At 42.9% G+C, this 16,986-nt stretch overlaps 1 protein-coding gene across 1 annotated transcript in view; it reads left to right on the top strand.

Moving 5' to 3' along the window:
* Positions 1-15,963, top strand: part of SLC35D1 (solute carrier family 35 member D1) — a 38,956-nt gene extending 22,993 nt beyond the window's left edge. Inside the window, exons 11-12 of the mRNA XM_075936186.1 lie at positions 1,869-1,951; positions 8,780-15,963. Coding sequence (XP_075792301.1) covers positions 1,869-1,951; positions 8,780-8,888 — 192 coding nt within the window. The 3' untranslated portion in view covers positions 8,889-15,963. The remainder of the gene's footprint in view (positions 1-1,868; positions 1,952-8,779) is intronic.
* Positions 15,964-16,986: the final 1,023 nt, after the last annotated feature.

Below are 16,986 nucleotides of genomic sequence, written 5' to 3'. Positions count from 1 at the left end.
TTAGAGGATAGGCAAGGACCACATGGAGAGAGAAGATACGGAGACTTTCAGCTCTTCAGAGCAGAACTTCCCTTTCGGGCTAATGATCTCCAAGAGCCCAGCAAATCCACAGTTATCTACTTTATATCTGTGGGTATCCACATCGTCGGAGGTCAGTGTTAGGAATGTTAAGAGGCGGGTATTTAGCTAATTGAGTAGTCGATAGAATTTGTATTGACTACTCGATTAGACAGTAGTCAGCCCGGCTCAGTCCCGACTTGTGCCAGGTGCGGGGCCAAACCCCGCTGCGTCTCTGCAATTTAAAAGGCAGTTGGAGCCAGGCAGCTTGCCCCGGTTCCTGCTGCATTTTAAATTGCAGAGCCCCAGCAGGGTTTAGTCCCGCACCCAGCACGAGCTGGGACAGAGCTGGGTTGCTTGCCCGCCTGGATCCTACTACATTTTAAATGCAGAGCTACCGCGGGTGTTGGTCCCGCGCCCGGTGCAACCCAGGCCACCTGCCTAGCCAGCAGCAGCCCCTGTGCATGGGGCTCCCAGGAGGGAATTGGGACCTCCCGCGCACAGGGGCTGGGCTACCGGATAAGGGCTGCTACTCGGCAGCAGATCCTGCCCCTCCCCCCATCACTGCCTTTGATAGAAGCAGCAGTGGGGGGCAGTGGGGTGGCACCACGAAGAAGGTGCTGAGGGGGAATCAGCTTTTAAGCCAGCTTCCCCCAGCACTGGCTCCTGCTTCCTCCCTCCCCCTTGCTGCCTCTGATACAGAGGCAGCAAGGGTGAGGGGAATGGGAGTAATTGATTCGACTACCCAATAAGCAGGGCTCGACAAGTAATGTAATCTACTCGCCTGTGGCGAGTAGATTACAACCCAGAAGAGCCGGCGCAGAGCTATCTGTGCATGCTCAGAGCGCAGAACTGCACGGCTGGCGAGCGGGGCTCGCTGCCGCTTGGCGAGCCCTGCCAATAAGCATAGGTTTATTGGGTAGTTGACTGCTCCCTTACATCCCTAGTCAGTGTGGCTATCCACAGCTCATTTCTGCAGATACAGATGCAGGTACTTTTTTTATCCACGCAGGGCTGTACATGCCTCAGCTCCTTTCCATTCATTGATACAGGTTCTCGGTAGTGATCTGTAGCTGCCAGCAACTATACGTGGAGCTCTGCCAAGTAAATGCTTGAGTATCTTTTGCCTCATGCATTGGTATAATGCTCCTGTGGAGCCCTACTGTAGAAGGCCTGTAAATGGTTTTGCACTTAATAGCTGAGTCTATTGAATTTTGCCGTGACTGGAGATCTAAATGAAGTCTTTAACAAAACCAGTGGCATCTGAGGGGAAGTGGGAAACCAGTAAAACTAAAGTATGAGAACTAAAATGCTGCTTTTGAAGCTGTTAGGTCTAGTATTAGGGCTGCCAGCAGTATGTGTAGTTTGGGAAATGCATAACTTTTGAAGGGTAAGGATTTTTGTACATGTCAGCACTTGCCTACTTGCAAATAAGGAAGAGAGAGCAAGAGAACAGCTGAATTCTGAAGAATTCAGTACTCTGGGTACATCGTTGTAAGGTTGTTTTTTAAAAAAAGAAGAGGGTTTTTTTCTATGTTGCAGCCTTTGTTTTTTAGGGTGTGGGGAAACAATGTTTGGGCTCAGTAGGGCAATATGAAGGAGAAACTTACTAATACAAAAAGTAAGGCCTGACATAGTAGTCCTGATATAGTAACTTTCAAATGAATATCGTCAATACATATGTCAGTATCTTTCACACTGTTATCTCTTCTGACTCTTTTCTATATGTTTCAGCATCTTTATACCTGTGGAATATACATAAATACCTGTTCACAAATTTTAAGCAAAATATTTATTTTTTCTCTTTCCAGAATATATTAATAACCTATATTGGAATGTTTTTTGGAGGAGACTATATTTTCACATGGACAAACTTCATTGGGTTAAATATCAGGTAAGAAAACTGAAGATTTGTCTTGAATGTACGTAACACTCTACAGAATAACTTGTAAATTGAGCAACTGACTATTGAATTACGGAAAGCACTATTGAACCATCCAAATAGAATCACTTTCCAAAGTGGAACTGCATTTAGGAAGAATCTACTACAAAGTTATTAGGAAATCTTGGTTCTGAAAACAGGATGTGAGTAGTCTATTTGATATCAAAGGATTTATGTGCATAACATTAAATATGTGCCTAATTGCTTGCAGGATTGTGTTCTTACAATTTCATTTAAGATTTATTTTTTGTATCACCGTGTTTGATAACATATTTGTTTGGAGGTGAAGGAAAAGGAAATGAGGGATTCTAAGGGGAGAACCTTTCATAGAAGCAGGTGTGTGTATTCTGTATGACAACTATGGGTGTATCTTTTATAAAAAGTATATTTTCTTCCTGGCATCTTATTTTTACATGCAATGTTGGTTGCTATTCTAAACGCATGTAGGAGGGTGAACTTGAGGCTATGTGATGTAATCCTATGTCACCTTCAAGCTGTCTCAAGAATTTGAATGCATTTGAAATTTAAAAAGCAAATTTTTTGCTATGCTAATCACAAAGGTATGTTGTAAGTTTCAAAGAGGAATTGATAAATCCAAAAGTGAGGCACCTAAAGCCAATTGTTCAATTGGTAAGATCACTGAATGGAGGCGAAAAACAAAAGAACTGAAGTTCCTGCTGGAGGAGGCAAGGTCATCAGTCATAACCAGTGCTGCCCATCATCTCATTTGGGGTGAAGCAGTTAGCCTTGTTAGCATCACTAGGGAGACATGGATAGGTCAGTGCTGCATCCAGATCAACCTGGAACAGCTAGTCCTTCAACCACAAGCAAATGGAATGCCCAGCAAACCACAAGCTGACCCCAGAATGCACCAGAAAAAGGAGAGGTCATGGAATAGGAATCTTGTTGGTATCCCCAGGCTCTGATACTGAAACATTTCTCCCCCCCCCCAACTTTGAAGTACATCCATGTGATCTGTGAAATGAAGGACAAGAGGAATGTAGGACTCCTAGCAGAGTACTCCAGATGGAAATCCAGTCAGCTTCTGGAAAGAACTAGCTACTGGCCAGTATAATACAGCCTTTTCCCGACTTACGAACCGGTACGGACCAAGCAATTAGTCGTAACTCGGTTTGTTCGTAAGTTGGACCCCATAGAGTTACACACAACTGCACTGTTCGTAAGTGCGGATCGCGTTTGTAACTCGGGGTCTGCCATTTACAACAGCTTCAGTCGTAACTGCGAACAGTTGTAAGTCGACCGTTCGCAACTCGGGGACCAGCTGTACTGCAAACCAGACTCCTACATGCGTTCATCTGCTTTGACCTCAGCCTTCCTATAGCCTCAGTGATTCAGTAGTGCTGGATCTTACAGCCTACGTAAGGCATCAGTCTTCCAAGCAGTGTCTAGACCAGTATTGTAGCTGGACATTCGTTTGATCCTACCTTCTGTGTACGTGTGGATATTGGAGGCATCGCCAGTGTACCACTCTCCTGGACCGATCACTGCTTCATCCAAGCAGCAGTCTTACAGGACTAAGCCACTGTAGTAAAGGGGGCAAAAGTAAGCCTCCTCGTTGTCCTGAGTTATTTTAACAAGGGAGCCAGCTAGTCAAACCTGCCTGCATAGCTCAGCACCAGTCTTAAACATTGGCTGTTGTGAAGAGCTGTTGGCTTTGATGAGATCAACACAATACATAAGAAGTCAATGGGAAAACAGTCCACTTGAGGTAGAATTCTGTTATCTACCTCACCACCCTGGCTGAGTATGGCCTGTGCTGACGCTCAAAATACCCTGGAAGGTATTAGACCCAAACCCTGTAAAATGGATCCGTGCCCCTCCTGGGAAGAATTATGTATACCACTAATTTAAACAAATCCTCTGGCAGAGAGGAAAAGTCACCTACCAATCTCCTCAGGAGAAAACAGAGCAGCTCACCCAGTCCTCAGAAAATAAATAAATAATCACTTGCCCCTGAAGAGCTTTCCAGTTGCACTCCTGTCTCCAGCTTGCCAGTCCATGGCAAAATAGTTGAGAAATCACCAAGCATCCTGCTCCAGCATGTGACTCAACCAGCATAGTAGATACCTGATGGGGCACAGAGCAGAGGCAGCACTGATAGCACTAAAATAGAGTCTCCTCGTGGGCATAAGATCACCAGGCTCACATTGCTGGATCTCTCTGTAGCGTTTGACACAGGACAGCAATGTACTGCTACATGACACAGCAGGAGTAGATGGCCCAGCATTACAGTGGCTCCCGTTGTTGCTCTCCAGCATGACTCAAAGAGCAGTGAAGGGTAACTGCTTAGCCCTTCCACAGACCCTCACCTCTAGGGTCCTAAATGGGCCTGCACTCTCCTCTCTTCTCTCCAATAACTACATGAGACCATTGTGGAGTGGGGGAGAGGGGCGGGGGAAGATGCTGGGGATCTAGTTGCCAGCTAAACTGAAATACATCATTCTCAATGGATGAAAGCACAAACACTGCTAAAATGCCAGAATGCCTACAAGAAATCAGCTCTTGGAAGGAGAGCAGCCGGGTCAAGCAGGACCATGGAAAGACTGAGTGTTGGAAGGGGGAGCGTGCGCTGATCTAAGTGTCTGTCTTCAGCTTCCATTGATGGTGCACAGCCCCCATTCATCAAAGTGCTGTGAAGCCTCTGGATCCTTTTGGGCTCCTGAAGTTGGGTGACCGCATCAACATCTAAACATTCTTTTTACCTCCAGCTACCTAAAAATGTGTTGTCCTTTCCTCCAGGCAAGGCCCTGACTGCTGGTATCCATGCTCTAGTAAGCTCCTGCTGACAAATAGATTTTGCCTAGGGTGGGAATAGTGTTCAGTTTCAATTCCTTCGCACCCCCACGGAAAAATACCATTTTCAAAATGGGTTCCAGTACCAAATGGCTGGCCACAAGTCTTGGTAGGACCAACGATAGTCCAGCCTTATAGGAAAAGCAAGACTATTTACAGATCATTGTCCTGTGTCCTGGGACATTAAGCACATCTAGATAGCTAAACAGGGTTATACTTCATATTTCTAACTCCAAGTACAGGAGTGATACATGCAACAAATAGAATATACACATTCAGGGGATTACAAGCTCTCCGATGATAGATTACATGCCATGTTTTTCATAAAGCGTGTTTGAGTTATGCAATTCATATTCAAAAATGTATTTCCATAAAGTATGGGAGCACGTCACAGGCTCTAGCTGCTCCATGAGCATATTAGGCTCATACTCCAATCCCTCGCCTGGCTCCCGGTTAGATGCTAATGCCAATTTAAATCTTTGGTCTGAAATTTTCAAAGTAGGATCAAAAGACGCATTTTGATTGGCTACAGTCCTCGGGGACAGTACAGATCACAAAGCTTGTGATGTAGGAAATGTGCGGCAGGTTTCAACTCTGAAACAGACTTTTCGAGAGATCAGGTGAATCTGACCTCCTTTAGGAAATGCTCTAAAACCTTCTTCTCCACTAAATACTTTTCACTATCAGAATGACACAACATTAACATCCCCCTTCCATCCAAGAAATCGCTGCATTTCTTCTTTTCATTAGCAGCACATTAAAAACCCTACCCTACACAGAGTGTTTGCCTCAGAATGGCAAGTCCCAGAGTCTCAATTAAGTGCATTAGGGACTTTGCTGCTGCTCTTTTTTTTTTTTTTTTTTAATGGAAAATGCTTAATCCTATTGTAGGGGATATTAGTATGAAACCGTTTAACTGATAAGCTGATGCTTCTTGGTTAATGGTGTCGGTTACACTCAGCTAGCTGGGGCAAGAGCTACCTTCTCTGCGGCAGGAAAGCTACCTCCCTGGGAGCTGGCAGAGGCTCCTGGGAAGGCTTCACTGTGGGCTGGGCAGTACGAAACTTAAGTAAAGCTTATTTAAGCTTTATACTGTAGAGCCCGCAGCATTTAACCACTGAGCTGTTCAGTGGTTACACGGTTACCTGTTTAATCAACTTTTAACATCTCTATACTATAGTGATGAGTAGCAATATTAAGCTCTAAGACAGACGGATGAAAGAAATGACAATCTGCAGTTATATTATCAACAGTAAAGAAAATTACATTTATCCATCTTCTTACTTCAGAGCATAAGCAGATCTTCAGCTGGAGTAATGAATAAGATTGTCCCTCTTTGACATAATTGTGGCATTTATGGGGTCTCATACCTTTTTCTGAGTTATCGTGTCCGAACTACTGTCTGAGGATTGGGACTGCTTGGTTCACTGAGCATCATCTACTACAGAAAACTGTGTCATGTGTGGAAACTGCATAAGTGAAAAATGATTTACCAAACAACTTAAAAAAACAAAACCTTGAGACTTGTCTTTTCAATTGATAAATACCTTAAAACAAACAACCCCTTTGTAACTTCCTGTCTGGGTGGTTAAGCACTGGAATACGCTGCCTGGGGAGGTTGTAGAATCATCATCATTTGGACATTTTTAAGAGCAGGTTAGACAAACAGCTGTTAGGGATGGTCTAAAAGATGGTACTTGGTCCTGCAATAGGTGGAGGGGACTGACCTTAATGATCTCTCAAGGTTTCTTCCAGTTCTGATTCTACGATTCTTCCCCTGATCCTATCAACTTAAATGGTTATTCTTTTTTAAAATGATTTTTGAAAACACACATGCACCTTCCTGGTTCTCCTTTGAAAATATTCAGTAATGTAAACATGCACTGCTCCTTGTTGGCAGCACCACTGGGAAAAGCAGGGAGGTTGTTTGGTATTCAGGGCACATTAGCAGCAAGTTGATACAATCCTGACCTACTTTTGACTGATCTAGAAGGCAGTCATGATGGAAGAGGTTGAGCTTTTTTTTATACTTGGCTGAGTATTTGCAGCTCAGATTATATGACACCTTCAAATAGTGCCATTCCTTTAATTGCATGCATAAATAAATAAGTAAATATTGTTATTTAGTTAGTTATTGGTGGAGATAGGGATATTAAATTGTGTGTAATCAGCTAATCGAGTAATTGATGGAATTTCCATTGACTACTCTATTAGTCGATAAGGGGGGAACTGCAGAACCACAGTGGGGTTAGCTCCCAGGGTTGGGAGCTAACCCTGCTACAGCTCTGCCTTTTAAATGTACTACAGGCAGTCCCCGGGTTACGTACAAGATAGGGACTGTAGGTTTGTTCTTAAGTTGAATTTGTATGTAAGTCAGAACTGGTACATATTGTAGGGGAAACTCTAGCCAAACATTTCTCCAGAGCTCAGTTTTATTCTCCCACACCTCACTTCCCTCAGTCCTTTATTCTCAAGCTGAGGTGTCTGCTGAGAAAAGCCGCTCCGTGTCTCCCTGGTCTGCTGGGAGGGGCGCTAGCTTCGCGTCTCCCTGGTCTGCTGGGGGGAAGCAGCTAGTGCGGGGTTGCCTCACCCCGTTTGTAAGTTGGATCCATGTAACCCGGGGACTGCCTGTATATTAAGAGCTGCCAGGCTCTTAATACATTTAAAAAGCAGAGATGTAGTGGGGGGTGGGGGGGACTGGGTGTGAGCCGGGAATTAGGTGATTCCTGTCTCCCATCTGGTATCCCCCCTCCCACTGCATCTCTGCTTTTTAAATGTATTAGGAGCCTCGCAGCTCTTAATGCATTTAAAAAGCAGAGGCACAGTGTCTTGGACTGGCTGGGAGTCAGCTGATTCCCGGCTCTCACCTGGTCTCAGCTATGCCTCTGCCTCCCCTACCCCCACCCCAGACAGTGCTGGGGGGAAACCAGCTTTTAAGCCAGCTTTCCCCCTCCCCCAGCACCAGCTTCTGCAGTGTCCCGGCCCCTTGCTGCCTCTCTCTGATAGAGACAGCAAGGGGGGGGGGGGGGGGGGCAGGAAGCCACTAGTCGAGTCACTACTTAACTGCCCGATTAGCATATGCTTATTGAGTAGTCGACTAGTCACTTACATCCCTAGGTGGAAATATGGTTCTTCTAAAATATGCTTATAAATATGGACCATTCTCTCTATCTTTTTGAATGACAATTGTAAAACTTGTAACTAAAGATACTAAAAGAGAATGAAGCTACTTAAGCTTGATTGATTGATTTTGTAATGTGCCGGAGCATACATTATTGTGTGGTCTGACACAAGTCAGAGGGTACACTAAAAGAATAAAATAACCATAAAAGGATCTCCTGTTTTTAGCTCTGCGTAGAACACACGTACTCTTCCCCCCGCATTATGTTCTTCTGAATGGTAACTTCAGAACATCAAGTCATGTGATAATAAAAATAAGGCCTCTATATGTAGTGGTTAGAGAAAATGAATTGTAAATCAGATTGAAAATAGAATTGTATGGGGAGGAGAGGATTGATTTCAAGGAGACAGAGGGGGAATTAGCTAGCTAAATTAAGTTTGACTGACTCTTCCTCACTTTGTTCAGCCTCCTCATACTTTACCAAACTTCCTTTGTTCCTTTTGCAGCCTGTATAAAACAGGAGGGCACAGAATAAAACTTTTTATTTCTGTGGCTGACCAGCGATTTATTGGCCCACCTCAACTGCTATACCACCTGGCCTAGGGTTTGGTACATCTGCATAATGAGATCCATGGTTATTTTGGTATAATGGTAGGAATTAATCAAAATTCAGACCAATCTCTCTATTGGATACTAGGTGAAAGTGTTATATTAGTAAATCTGAGAAAGGAATGCAAGTTTAAAATGTACTTAGAGTGTGTAGAATGTTACGTACACAATAATTTACATGGTGTTCTAACATTAATACACATAATTTCTTTTTTATCTAAAAATGTGTTTTGTAGTATTGCTGGAAGCCTGGTGTATTCTTACATCACTTTTACAGAAGAGCAAATGAACAAGCAGTCTGAAGCGTCTATCAAGATGGATATTAAAGGAAAAAGTTCAGTATGACCAAAGGATTACTTATGAGAAGTAACGCCTTGATTTTGTTCAGTGATCACTGGCAGTTTAGTGTAAAAATAGTACAGTGGAGGTGTCTGTTATGGAATAATGCTGGTACTCTGCATTTGCACAATTGAAATATGCTGCCTTTTTAAAAATTTTACTAAAAAGAGATTTATGATTGACTGCACACTAAATTAATTTAATCTGGATTATGAGGAATACCTCTTTGGTAATTTATTATGATCAAGTATGGTGATAGAATCATGCCCAGACAACGTAAATGTTTTGATTTCACAGGAGTGTATCACACGCACCATCAATGTTTTTAAATTCAGTTTTATTTTCTTGCAAGAAGACTTGTCCTAACTTTCTAGATACATTTAACTTACATCTAGGTTGTCTTGCACGTGAGCAGCGCAATGGGCAATCATAAATATTTTTAATTAGTTTTTAAAGAGAATAATTGACTCCCTTTCATGCTGTCCAAAAGGCCGAGGGTGATGTCAAAGTTCCCAAAAAGTCCTGTGTCCCTTTCAGTGCTGGCACTGTGGAGAAACAGCCTTCAGGCTACTTTCTGAGGAACCCCTCACAAACTGGCATGATGGCACGCCAGAGATGGGGGGATAGGCAGTTTGTATGGAGGAGAGGGGAAGTGTTGCTGAGCACAGAGCAGTGTGGAGATTCAGGCAATGCTGCAGCCCAGAAGACACCCATGGGAGACTAGTACAGCTTAGACAAAGTCCTCCAGGTGATGAACAGGGAAGGACTCTCTAGTCCCTGAAGCATCGGGGCACAAAGATGACTTAAAGCCAGCATGGGCTCCTCTGTGCAGGGCTGCAAGTTCTGTGCCTCATGGAGAGGCAACATGGAATCTCACCCTTATCTTAAGAAAACGCAGCTAACAGATGAGTTTACTATATTTTCATGAAGGAAGCTACTGAAGCAAGGGAGCATTTATAGACTTTAACTATAAGCCCATTGTAAGCCCAACATAGATCATGAAAAGAAGATTTGTATTTTTTATTTCAATAGTAAGCTTTTAGAGGAACAAGAAAAAGGGAAAGAAAAGAGACTGTTTTCTCTCGAGCTGGAATATACAACAGAAATGGAGGGAGATGGAAATGTAACTCCTTTATCATCTCCTAAGGAAAGATACGACTCTGCAACCTTGCATATGCAAGTGCAGACCTTTCAGTAGAGGAACCAGTTCAACATTACGTTAATTTCAGTCAGACCTCAGGTTGTACATTTTTGGCCAAAACATGCTTGAGTAGCTGATGGTTTTAATAGTGTTCAGGTGTTTTTAATGAACATTTAAGTGTATGTTCATCCTGGTCAGATTCTGTATGCTTACAACATCTTAGCACCTCTTGTGACTCTGATGTAGTACAGGGAAACTCAAGAATAGTTGGAGGGCTGATGGCACACTGTCTTCTGATTTTACATAATATATTAGAGAACTCAGCAGGGGAGTGCTGAATTGAAATGAGACTTATCCTGCATTCATACATGAGAAACTTTACTTACACAAGTAGTCCCAATGGCTAGCTTAATAATTAAAGCAATTCTTGTGCGGTTTTTGCAGGGTAAGGCCTAGCAGTCATTCAAAATCAAGTGAAAATCTGTGGCTAAGAAACTTTTTGAAATGAATTAATGCTTGTTTTTAATTCCCCTCCAGGACCAAGTGTGCCCATTATTCTGAGACAGTACAAGACTAAACTTGAAATGTTATCTTTTTGGTTTAGTAAATTAACAGTTAATGCATATATAATATTTCGTGCAGCTACAGGTAGTGACAGGACTACAGATATCACCTAGAATGAATATTTATCTCATAGTTGAGAATACCATTACTCTTCTAGATGATATCAAGTTAATTCATTAATTGGTACCTTTAAGTTGTACCATTACATGATTGATACAGCTGTGATGTTTTAACCCTGTCCAAATTTTATGCCTTTCAGTTTATTTTTGGATGCAGCAAAATGTCTTTGCCTTGTGAACTGTTTTTAATGGAGATCAGTTTTTAAAATGTCAAGCAGAATTGATTTTTTTTTAAATTTAAAATTGATGCAATATTACTGTTTGTCTTTCTCCCTTCACATCTTTCTTTGGTTAAAATTGTGCACTTATTTTTTCCCCACAACTTATTCTTCATTCTCCTTCATTTACAAGAAAAGATTTTCACGGGCAAAGAACCTAATTGCATTTGGAAGAATATTTGGTGGAAAATTGACTGACATAGTATTGAAAGAAACATTGAATTTGTCAGAATATTTTTTATGTAATCGAGAAGAGAATTTCTGAAACATTTAATTATCATACTGTGTGTTACAGTATTTATCTATTGTTTCTCTTTGGCAGCTTGCACTTTTAGCTAGCCTGCTTATCCAGTTCTTGATTTAATTAAGCTAAGTGGTATTTGGTGATACTGTATACCAGAAGAAAAAGGATGGGGGAATACGTCAATACAAATACCGGTAATTAAAAAACTTACCTGATTTGTTGCTGCTTTTGCTAGCTTCCTACAATCATGCAGCCAGCTCATGCTTTGCTGTGGTTCCTCACTGTGTACCATGATGTGATGGCAGAATTACTAGTGTCACCTTAAGAGGCTGTCCTGGTAAGTGCCATCAAGCACAGTGCAATTTTTGTAAAAGTATCTTACCCTCAAGAGGCAGTAAATTTTGTAAACACACTACTGCTGATGCCAGTAGTTTGAAAATAATTCCTTACTTTTGTAGGCTAGCTCCAGGTTAGCTATTGGCAGCACAGCAGTAATTAGTTGAGGAAAGTAAAACTTTTGACTATTTTTTGTGCTGAATGTCTCTCACGGTGGCTGGCTTGTGGAAGATTTAACTCAAAGACCTTGCAGAAATTTTAATACCCCCAAAGTAAAATAGGCTAAGGAACCAGATTTTCTTTTTAAAGTTAGCCTGTTGTGATCCCCATTCTTTTTCTAAGGTTTGACTCTTAAGACTAACTTCAACTGTACATCTGATAAATATGCCTGTTTTTAAATGCCAAGGTAGGAAAAAAAGTTATAAAATGGTTTTCAGTTTAGCTCATTCTGCTATAAACTTCAAAATATGTTGCTCAATTCCTTTTGTCTCCTTGTCTTCCCATGTGCAAATCAGGAACAGCTAGCATCATAGTGACACCAATTGGAATCAAAGACTTTCTGGATACTGCCCTTAAGTGCATAAACCTCAGCACTGTTCCCTTAATTTGCCTTTTCCTCCTTTGGAAGACTGGAACCCTTGCCTTAGCTATCCTGCCATCTCTTTTCATTCTTTCGTGGGCAGGGTCTTTAAATAAAAAATGGGAGAAAGACGTAAAAAGCCAGCAGCAGTTTCTCTGCTAGAGGATGGAGAGTTAAAGGCAGACCAAGTTGCTGTTAAGTTAATTACTAACAATTCGCAGAACTGTGGGTAGGCCTATTCTACACCAAATCTCCTCAAACCTTGGCAGGCATTTTTCCTTTGAAGGGCCGAGGGAGACCTCCTTCCCAAGTCTTTACAAGCCCAGAATTAGAAGAGAGGGAGCAAGATCTTGGCTGTGATCTGCTCCTAGACTTACCAGGCCTCCCAGCCCCTGGGTTGATCCTGATTCTGATGCAGATTCCTGTGTCCTCCTGACTGGAAGCACTCATTGTCTGCATTCTTGGTGTGGAGACCCCCAAAGATGCTGTTTTCAAGCATATGTGGTTCTCCACCGGCGAGGGCAGGTATCATTAAGAAAAATGTCCTGCGTGTCAGGGTGGTTAAACACTGGAATAAATTGCCTAGGGAGGTTGTGGAATCCCCATCACTAGGGCTATTTAAGAGCAGGTTAGACAGACACCTGTCAGGGATTCTAGATGGAGCTTGGTCCTGCTGTGAGGGCAGGGGACTGGACTTGATGATCTCTCGCAGTCCTTTACAGTTCTAGTATTTTATGAACCCCTTGCACTTGACCATCCTGGACCTTGCCTCTGAAGACTGGAACTGCCTTGGACCAGGGCATCAGAGACTCTTGCCCTAAGGCTAGCTGGTTTCCTGTTTCTTGTGAGGAACGAAACAAAGTATTTGCTGTGAATGCACAGGCCTTATGTTGCACTTCTAAATTGTTCTGTGGAGTATATGTTTACCCTGCAGTCAAGACTGGGATGACTGTGCCCCTTCGTACGGTTTAGTGGCACAGCAGTCACTTGTCATCTTGCAGCCCATTTTGCATGTGTCCCCCAAACTCTATGGGTGGACTTCAGCAGGGTGTTTCTGCTGCTTTTCCTGTGACACAGAGCTACAGGTTGAACCTCTGTAATCCAGCACTCTCGGGTTTGGCATCATGTGTGGTCCAGAATGAGTTTGGTTAGCTGCATGTCAACATTGGAAATGTGGCTATGGTTCCTGTGGTCCCATAAAATTTGTTGAGAGGCACCACTCCTGGTTCTGTGCTATTATTTAGCTCTAATTTATCCCTAAATGTCTTCTGAGTGCCTAGTAAGAGTGGAAGTGCTGATAATGCTGCTGGACCTTCTCTGGTTTCATGCCACACTAGAGAGGTTCAACCCGTAGAAGGCTTTCTCCATTGGCCCCAGTTCTACAGCAGCAGTATCCTCTTTGTGTGAAGCTGCCTGCATGAAAAGTTGACAGTGTGGGTCAGCGCCATATTTGGCTTTTGGGAGAGGACTGTGGCTGAAGGAACAAAGTCAGCTCTGCTTAAAGGGCTTAATCTTTGAAATTCAAGGGGCCAGTGTAGACAGCTGGCAGGTTATTCCGGAAAAGTGGCTGATTTTCCGGAATAAGTGGCCAGTGTAGACACAGCCTTCTTTCCCAAAACCACACTGCTGAGTTCAGACCAGCTGGCCCCCTCTTCTCCCTGTGGCATGTGAGCCTTGTGGTGATATTTGTGAAAATGTGGGCCTCTTCCACCTGAGATGCCTGATGACCTTCCTCAGGTGCCTTCAGCCTCAGGACCACCTACCACATGGCCCAGATCTTAGGGGATACAGGCCTGAATTCTTCAGGCATCATCTTTCATGCCCCTGGATAAACTCCAGTCTTTTGAACAAAGTCATTGGTCAGATCCTCCTTCCTAGTTTTGCCCTGATGCTTTCTTTGATTGTTGAGCCACAGTGCAGCCTGTGTGGGTCTCCTGTCTAGAGGGCATTCACTGTCCTCCCTTGGAGGCTAGCGCTCCCAATTCATCCCTGGAATCCTATGCAATACCTGCTGTTTGTGTGGCCCTTGTTTCTATTCACCCTGGCCTCAGTTGCATTACCAGTGATGCAAATCACTTGTGTGGAGTGTTCACACCTGGGGATTTTGTTAACCTAGCATGTCTGTTGCACGAAGGAACACATTGTCAGAGTCTCTTCAACGTGCAGGGCTGGAGCTCATAGCTTTGGAAACCTTACTTCTCAATTCTTAGTTCATTGGAATAATTGCATGGCCATGGTATATGTGAGCAGCTTGGGGCTAACCCGCAAGTCCGACAGGTCTGCTCTCTTGGAGGGCCCATTATCTTGCTCAGTCAGCCATTTGTCTACAGGAGAATGATGCTTCACTCCCTGTTTCCTGACACCCAGACTCTAGGCTCTCCTGTAGGAGGCATTTATATGGAGCTAGAATTTGGGTTACTGCAGCTGCTTGAAATGCTGCTGAAAACCACCAGGCACGTCAAGTCAGCTATGGTTTTGTTAGCTCTGTGGCATCAAGAGTTCTGATGAGTCTTGAATAATCTTTTCAGCCTGGTGCAAGTTCAGGAACATCAGTGCCCTATTTAGGTTGCTTAAAAGTAGGTTTTGAATTTTCTCTAGAAAAGTCTTGGCCTCTGTGTTTGTGTGTGTGTGTGTGTATACATCCGCCATCCACTCTGATTCCGGTGTCCTGTGGGGTGGGGTGGGGGAGGGGAAGAAGAGTAAGACATACCATGAGGGAGAACTACTGATGATTAGAATAGAGGATGACCATGACCACACAGGGCCCTTCTTCCCTTTTGAGGGAGGTGTTGCTGCTGTCTGTATGTTGTCCTCTTCTTCTCTTATATAAATCTTTTATTTCCATCCTCATGTACTTGTGCCTGAGAGTATATCTCTAACTGAAGGGATTGGCTACCGCTGAGGTTTATATGCCCAGGGACAATGGGGCTTTGTTTTTTCTTCAAGTAGGCAACCCTATAATGCTATTTGTTCATAATTCCTGTATCATGGGCTAGAGGAAGAGACCATTGTAAACAATTCTGATGTGCATTAAGAAAAATTGTCAGTATAGAAACTGGGAATTCTGCTATTAGACATTTTGGGCATACCATGCAAAATACCTTGGATTTGGAGCTGAGTGGATAAATTGTTTTCTACTTGCACCTTTTCACCTAAATATGCAAAGTCCCCATTTTTAATTGGTGGGATCTGGGGTTATGAGTGGATTATCACTTCCTTAATCTAGTTACAATATTGAAATTTGTTTTCATACTATCCTCATTCATTTGGTGGATCAGCTCAGAACTTACTTGTTCTAAAAGCCTTTATATCCAAGACCACCCTGGGAGAGATCCAAATACCTACTGTGGCCATTTTAGGTCCATAGCAGTGCTACTGCTTTTTTTAGAGTAGCATAGAATCCATCCCCTGTGGTTCTATTTTTATTTGTTTGACCAAATCACTCAAGTTGGTTTAAGCTATGGCAAGAAGTAATGGTCTTTGCTAAAACTGGAATCTTTTCAAGTCACTTGTTTGTCTGTCATCTTGCTGTAACATGTTTGTTACCGAGAACTTTTACAATTTTAAAGAAAATCTGCTGGCTAGATTTGATGTCCTGTAAAATATTTTTAAAGCTTATTTTGTTTGTAAACGTGCACCTTTTAGTGCCAATGTCCAGATGTTATTGTATACACTGGGAAGATGAATAAATACAATAGTATATTTTCTATGTTGTTAATCTTACTATATGTATTTTTTCTATATAGATTCTATTTACAAAGTGACCATTTTGATTTGAATGTACTGCAGGCTTTATATCTGTAAGTCAGGTGACAGCAAAACAAATTTTGTGCCTATGAGCATTTTGTACTGGCTTTAAATAAATACTTTTTTTCCTCAGTTTGGTTTTCTCCAATTCATCTAGTATTTTTCATGCTGCCAGCTGTCTTACTGAACTTAACATGCATGGGCATCTTCTCCTTCATGCTGAATACCACGTAGGTCTCTGTGCCCCCTCTAGTGGCTGTACCAGAGATTTAGCTAACCACACCTTAAATACCAATACTTTCATGTAGGGAGGTCCTGGGTTTAAATCTCCACTTATGACCCAATTAGCAGCATTTATGAGATTGCTGTAGGGTTATATCATGTCCTGTAGGTCAAATGATTGCTGTCTTCTGCTCATAGCCCACTTCTTGCTGTTTTGCTATCAGGAGACAATAGCACAAGTTATTGGAGTAAGGCTGTGTCACCTGTGTTTGTTTCCACAACCCAATAATTACATTCCTGCATCCAGTCACTTGTCTCAACTATATTGAATGACTAGTAAATTATCTGCTTGTCTTCTAAATTTCATACAATAGTCTTTACATTTTCAGTTATAAAAAACATGTCACTTTAAATAGTAATGCAACATGCCGTAAGGTCTCAGTACAGTGCTGGCTGCTCAGCCAGGGCAGGCACCTGCTGCAGGGCACCGAGAACATAGCAGAGCCCTAGGACTGATTAAAAGCCCACAAGAAATGGCCATATTCTCTTCAGCTCTTGAGTTCCACAACCACTGCCTGCCCTAATACTTCCCTGCCCTCACCAGTAGCCTCTCAGTCCACTCTTCCTGCAACCATCCCCCCTTGTAATACTGCCCAGCAGTCTCTCCTGGCTGGCCACCTAAGCGCACAGCTTACAGGACATTCAGGTACTGCCTAGCTGATTGGCAGAGAGCTCAGAGGCAGAGTATGTTTCTTCTGGTGGTGCACATAAGATTAATTCTGCATATGGCACAGCCCCTTCCTAAATATCCCTGCCCATAATACTCTCAGCCCCCAAGCCCTGCAAACATTGTCCAGCCCCTACAAATGTTGCCTCTGTTGTGCTGCCCAGTTCCTTCACTGTCCACCTCTCATCCCCCCAAGCCCTGCAAAC

Source organism: Pelodiscus sinensis, chromosome 9, assembly GCF_049634645.1.
Source record: "Pelodiscus sinensis isolate JC-2024 chromosome 9, ASM4963464v1, whole genome shotgun sequence".
NCBI classification, from domain to species: Eukaryota; Metazoa; Chordata; order Testudines; family Trionychidae; genus Pelodiscus; species Pelodiscus sinensis.
Note: the sequence above shows the minus strand (reverse complement) of the source record. Positions and strands in the feature narration are given on the sequence as shown.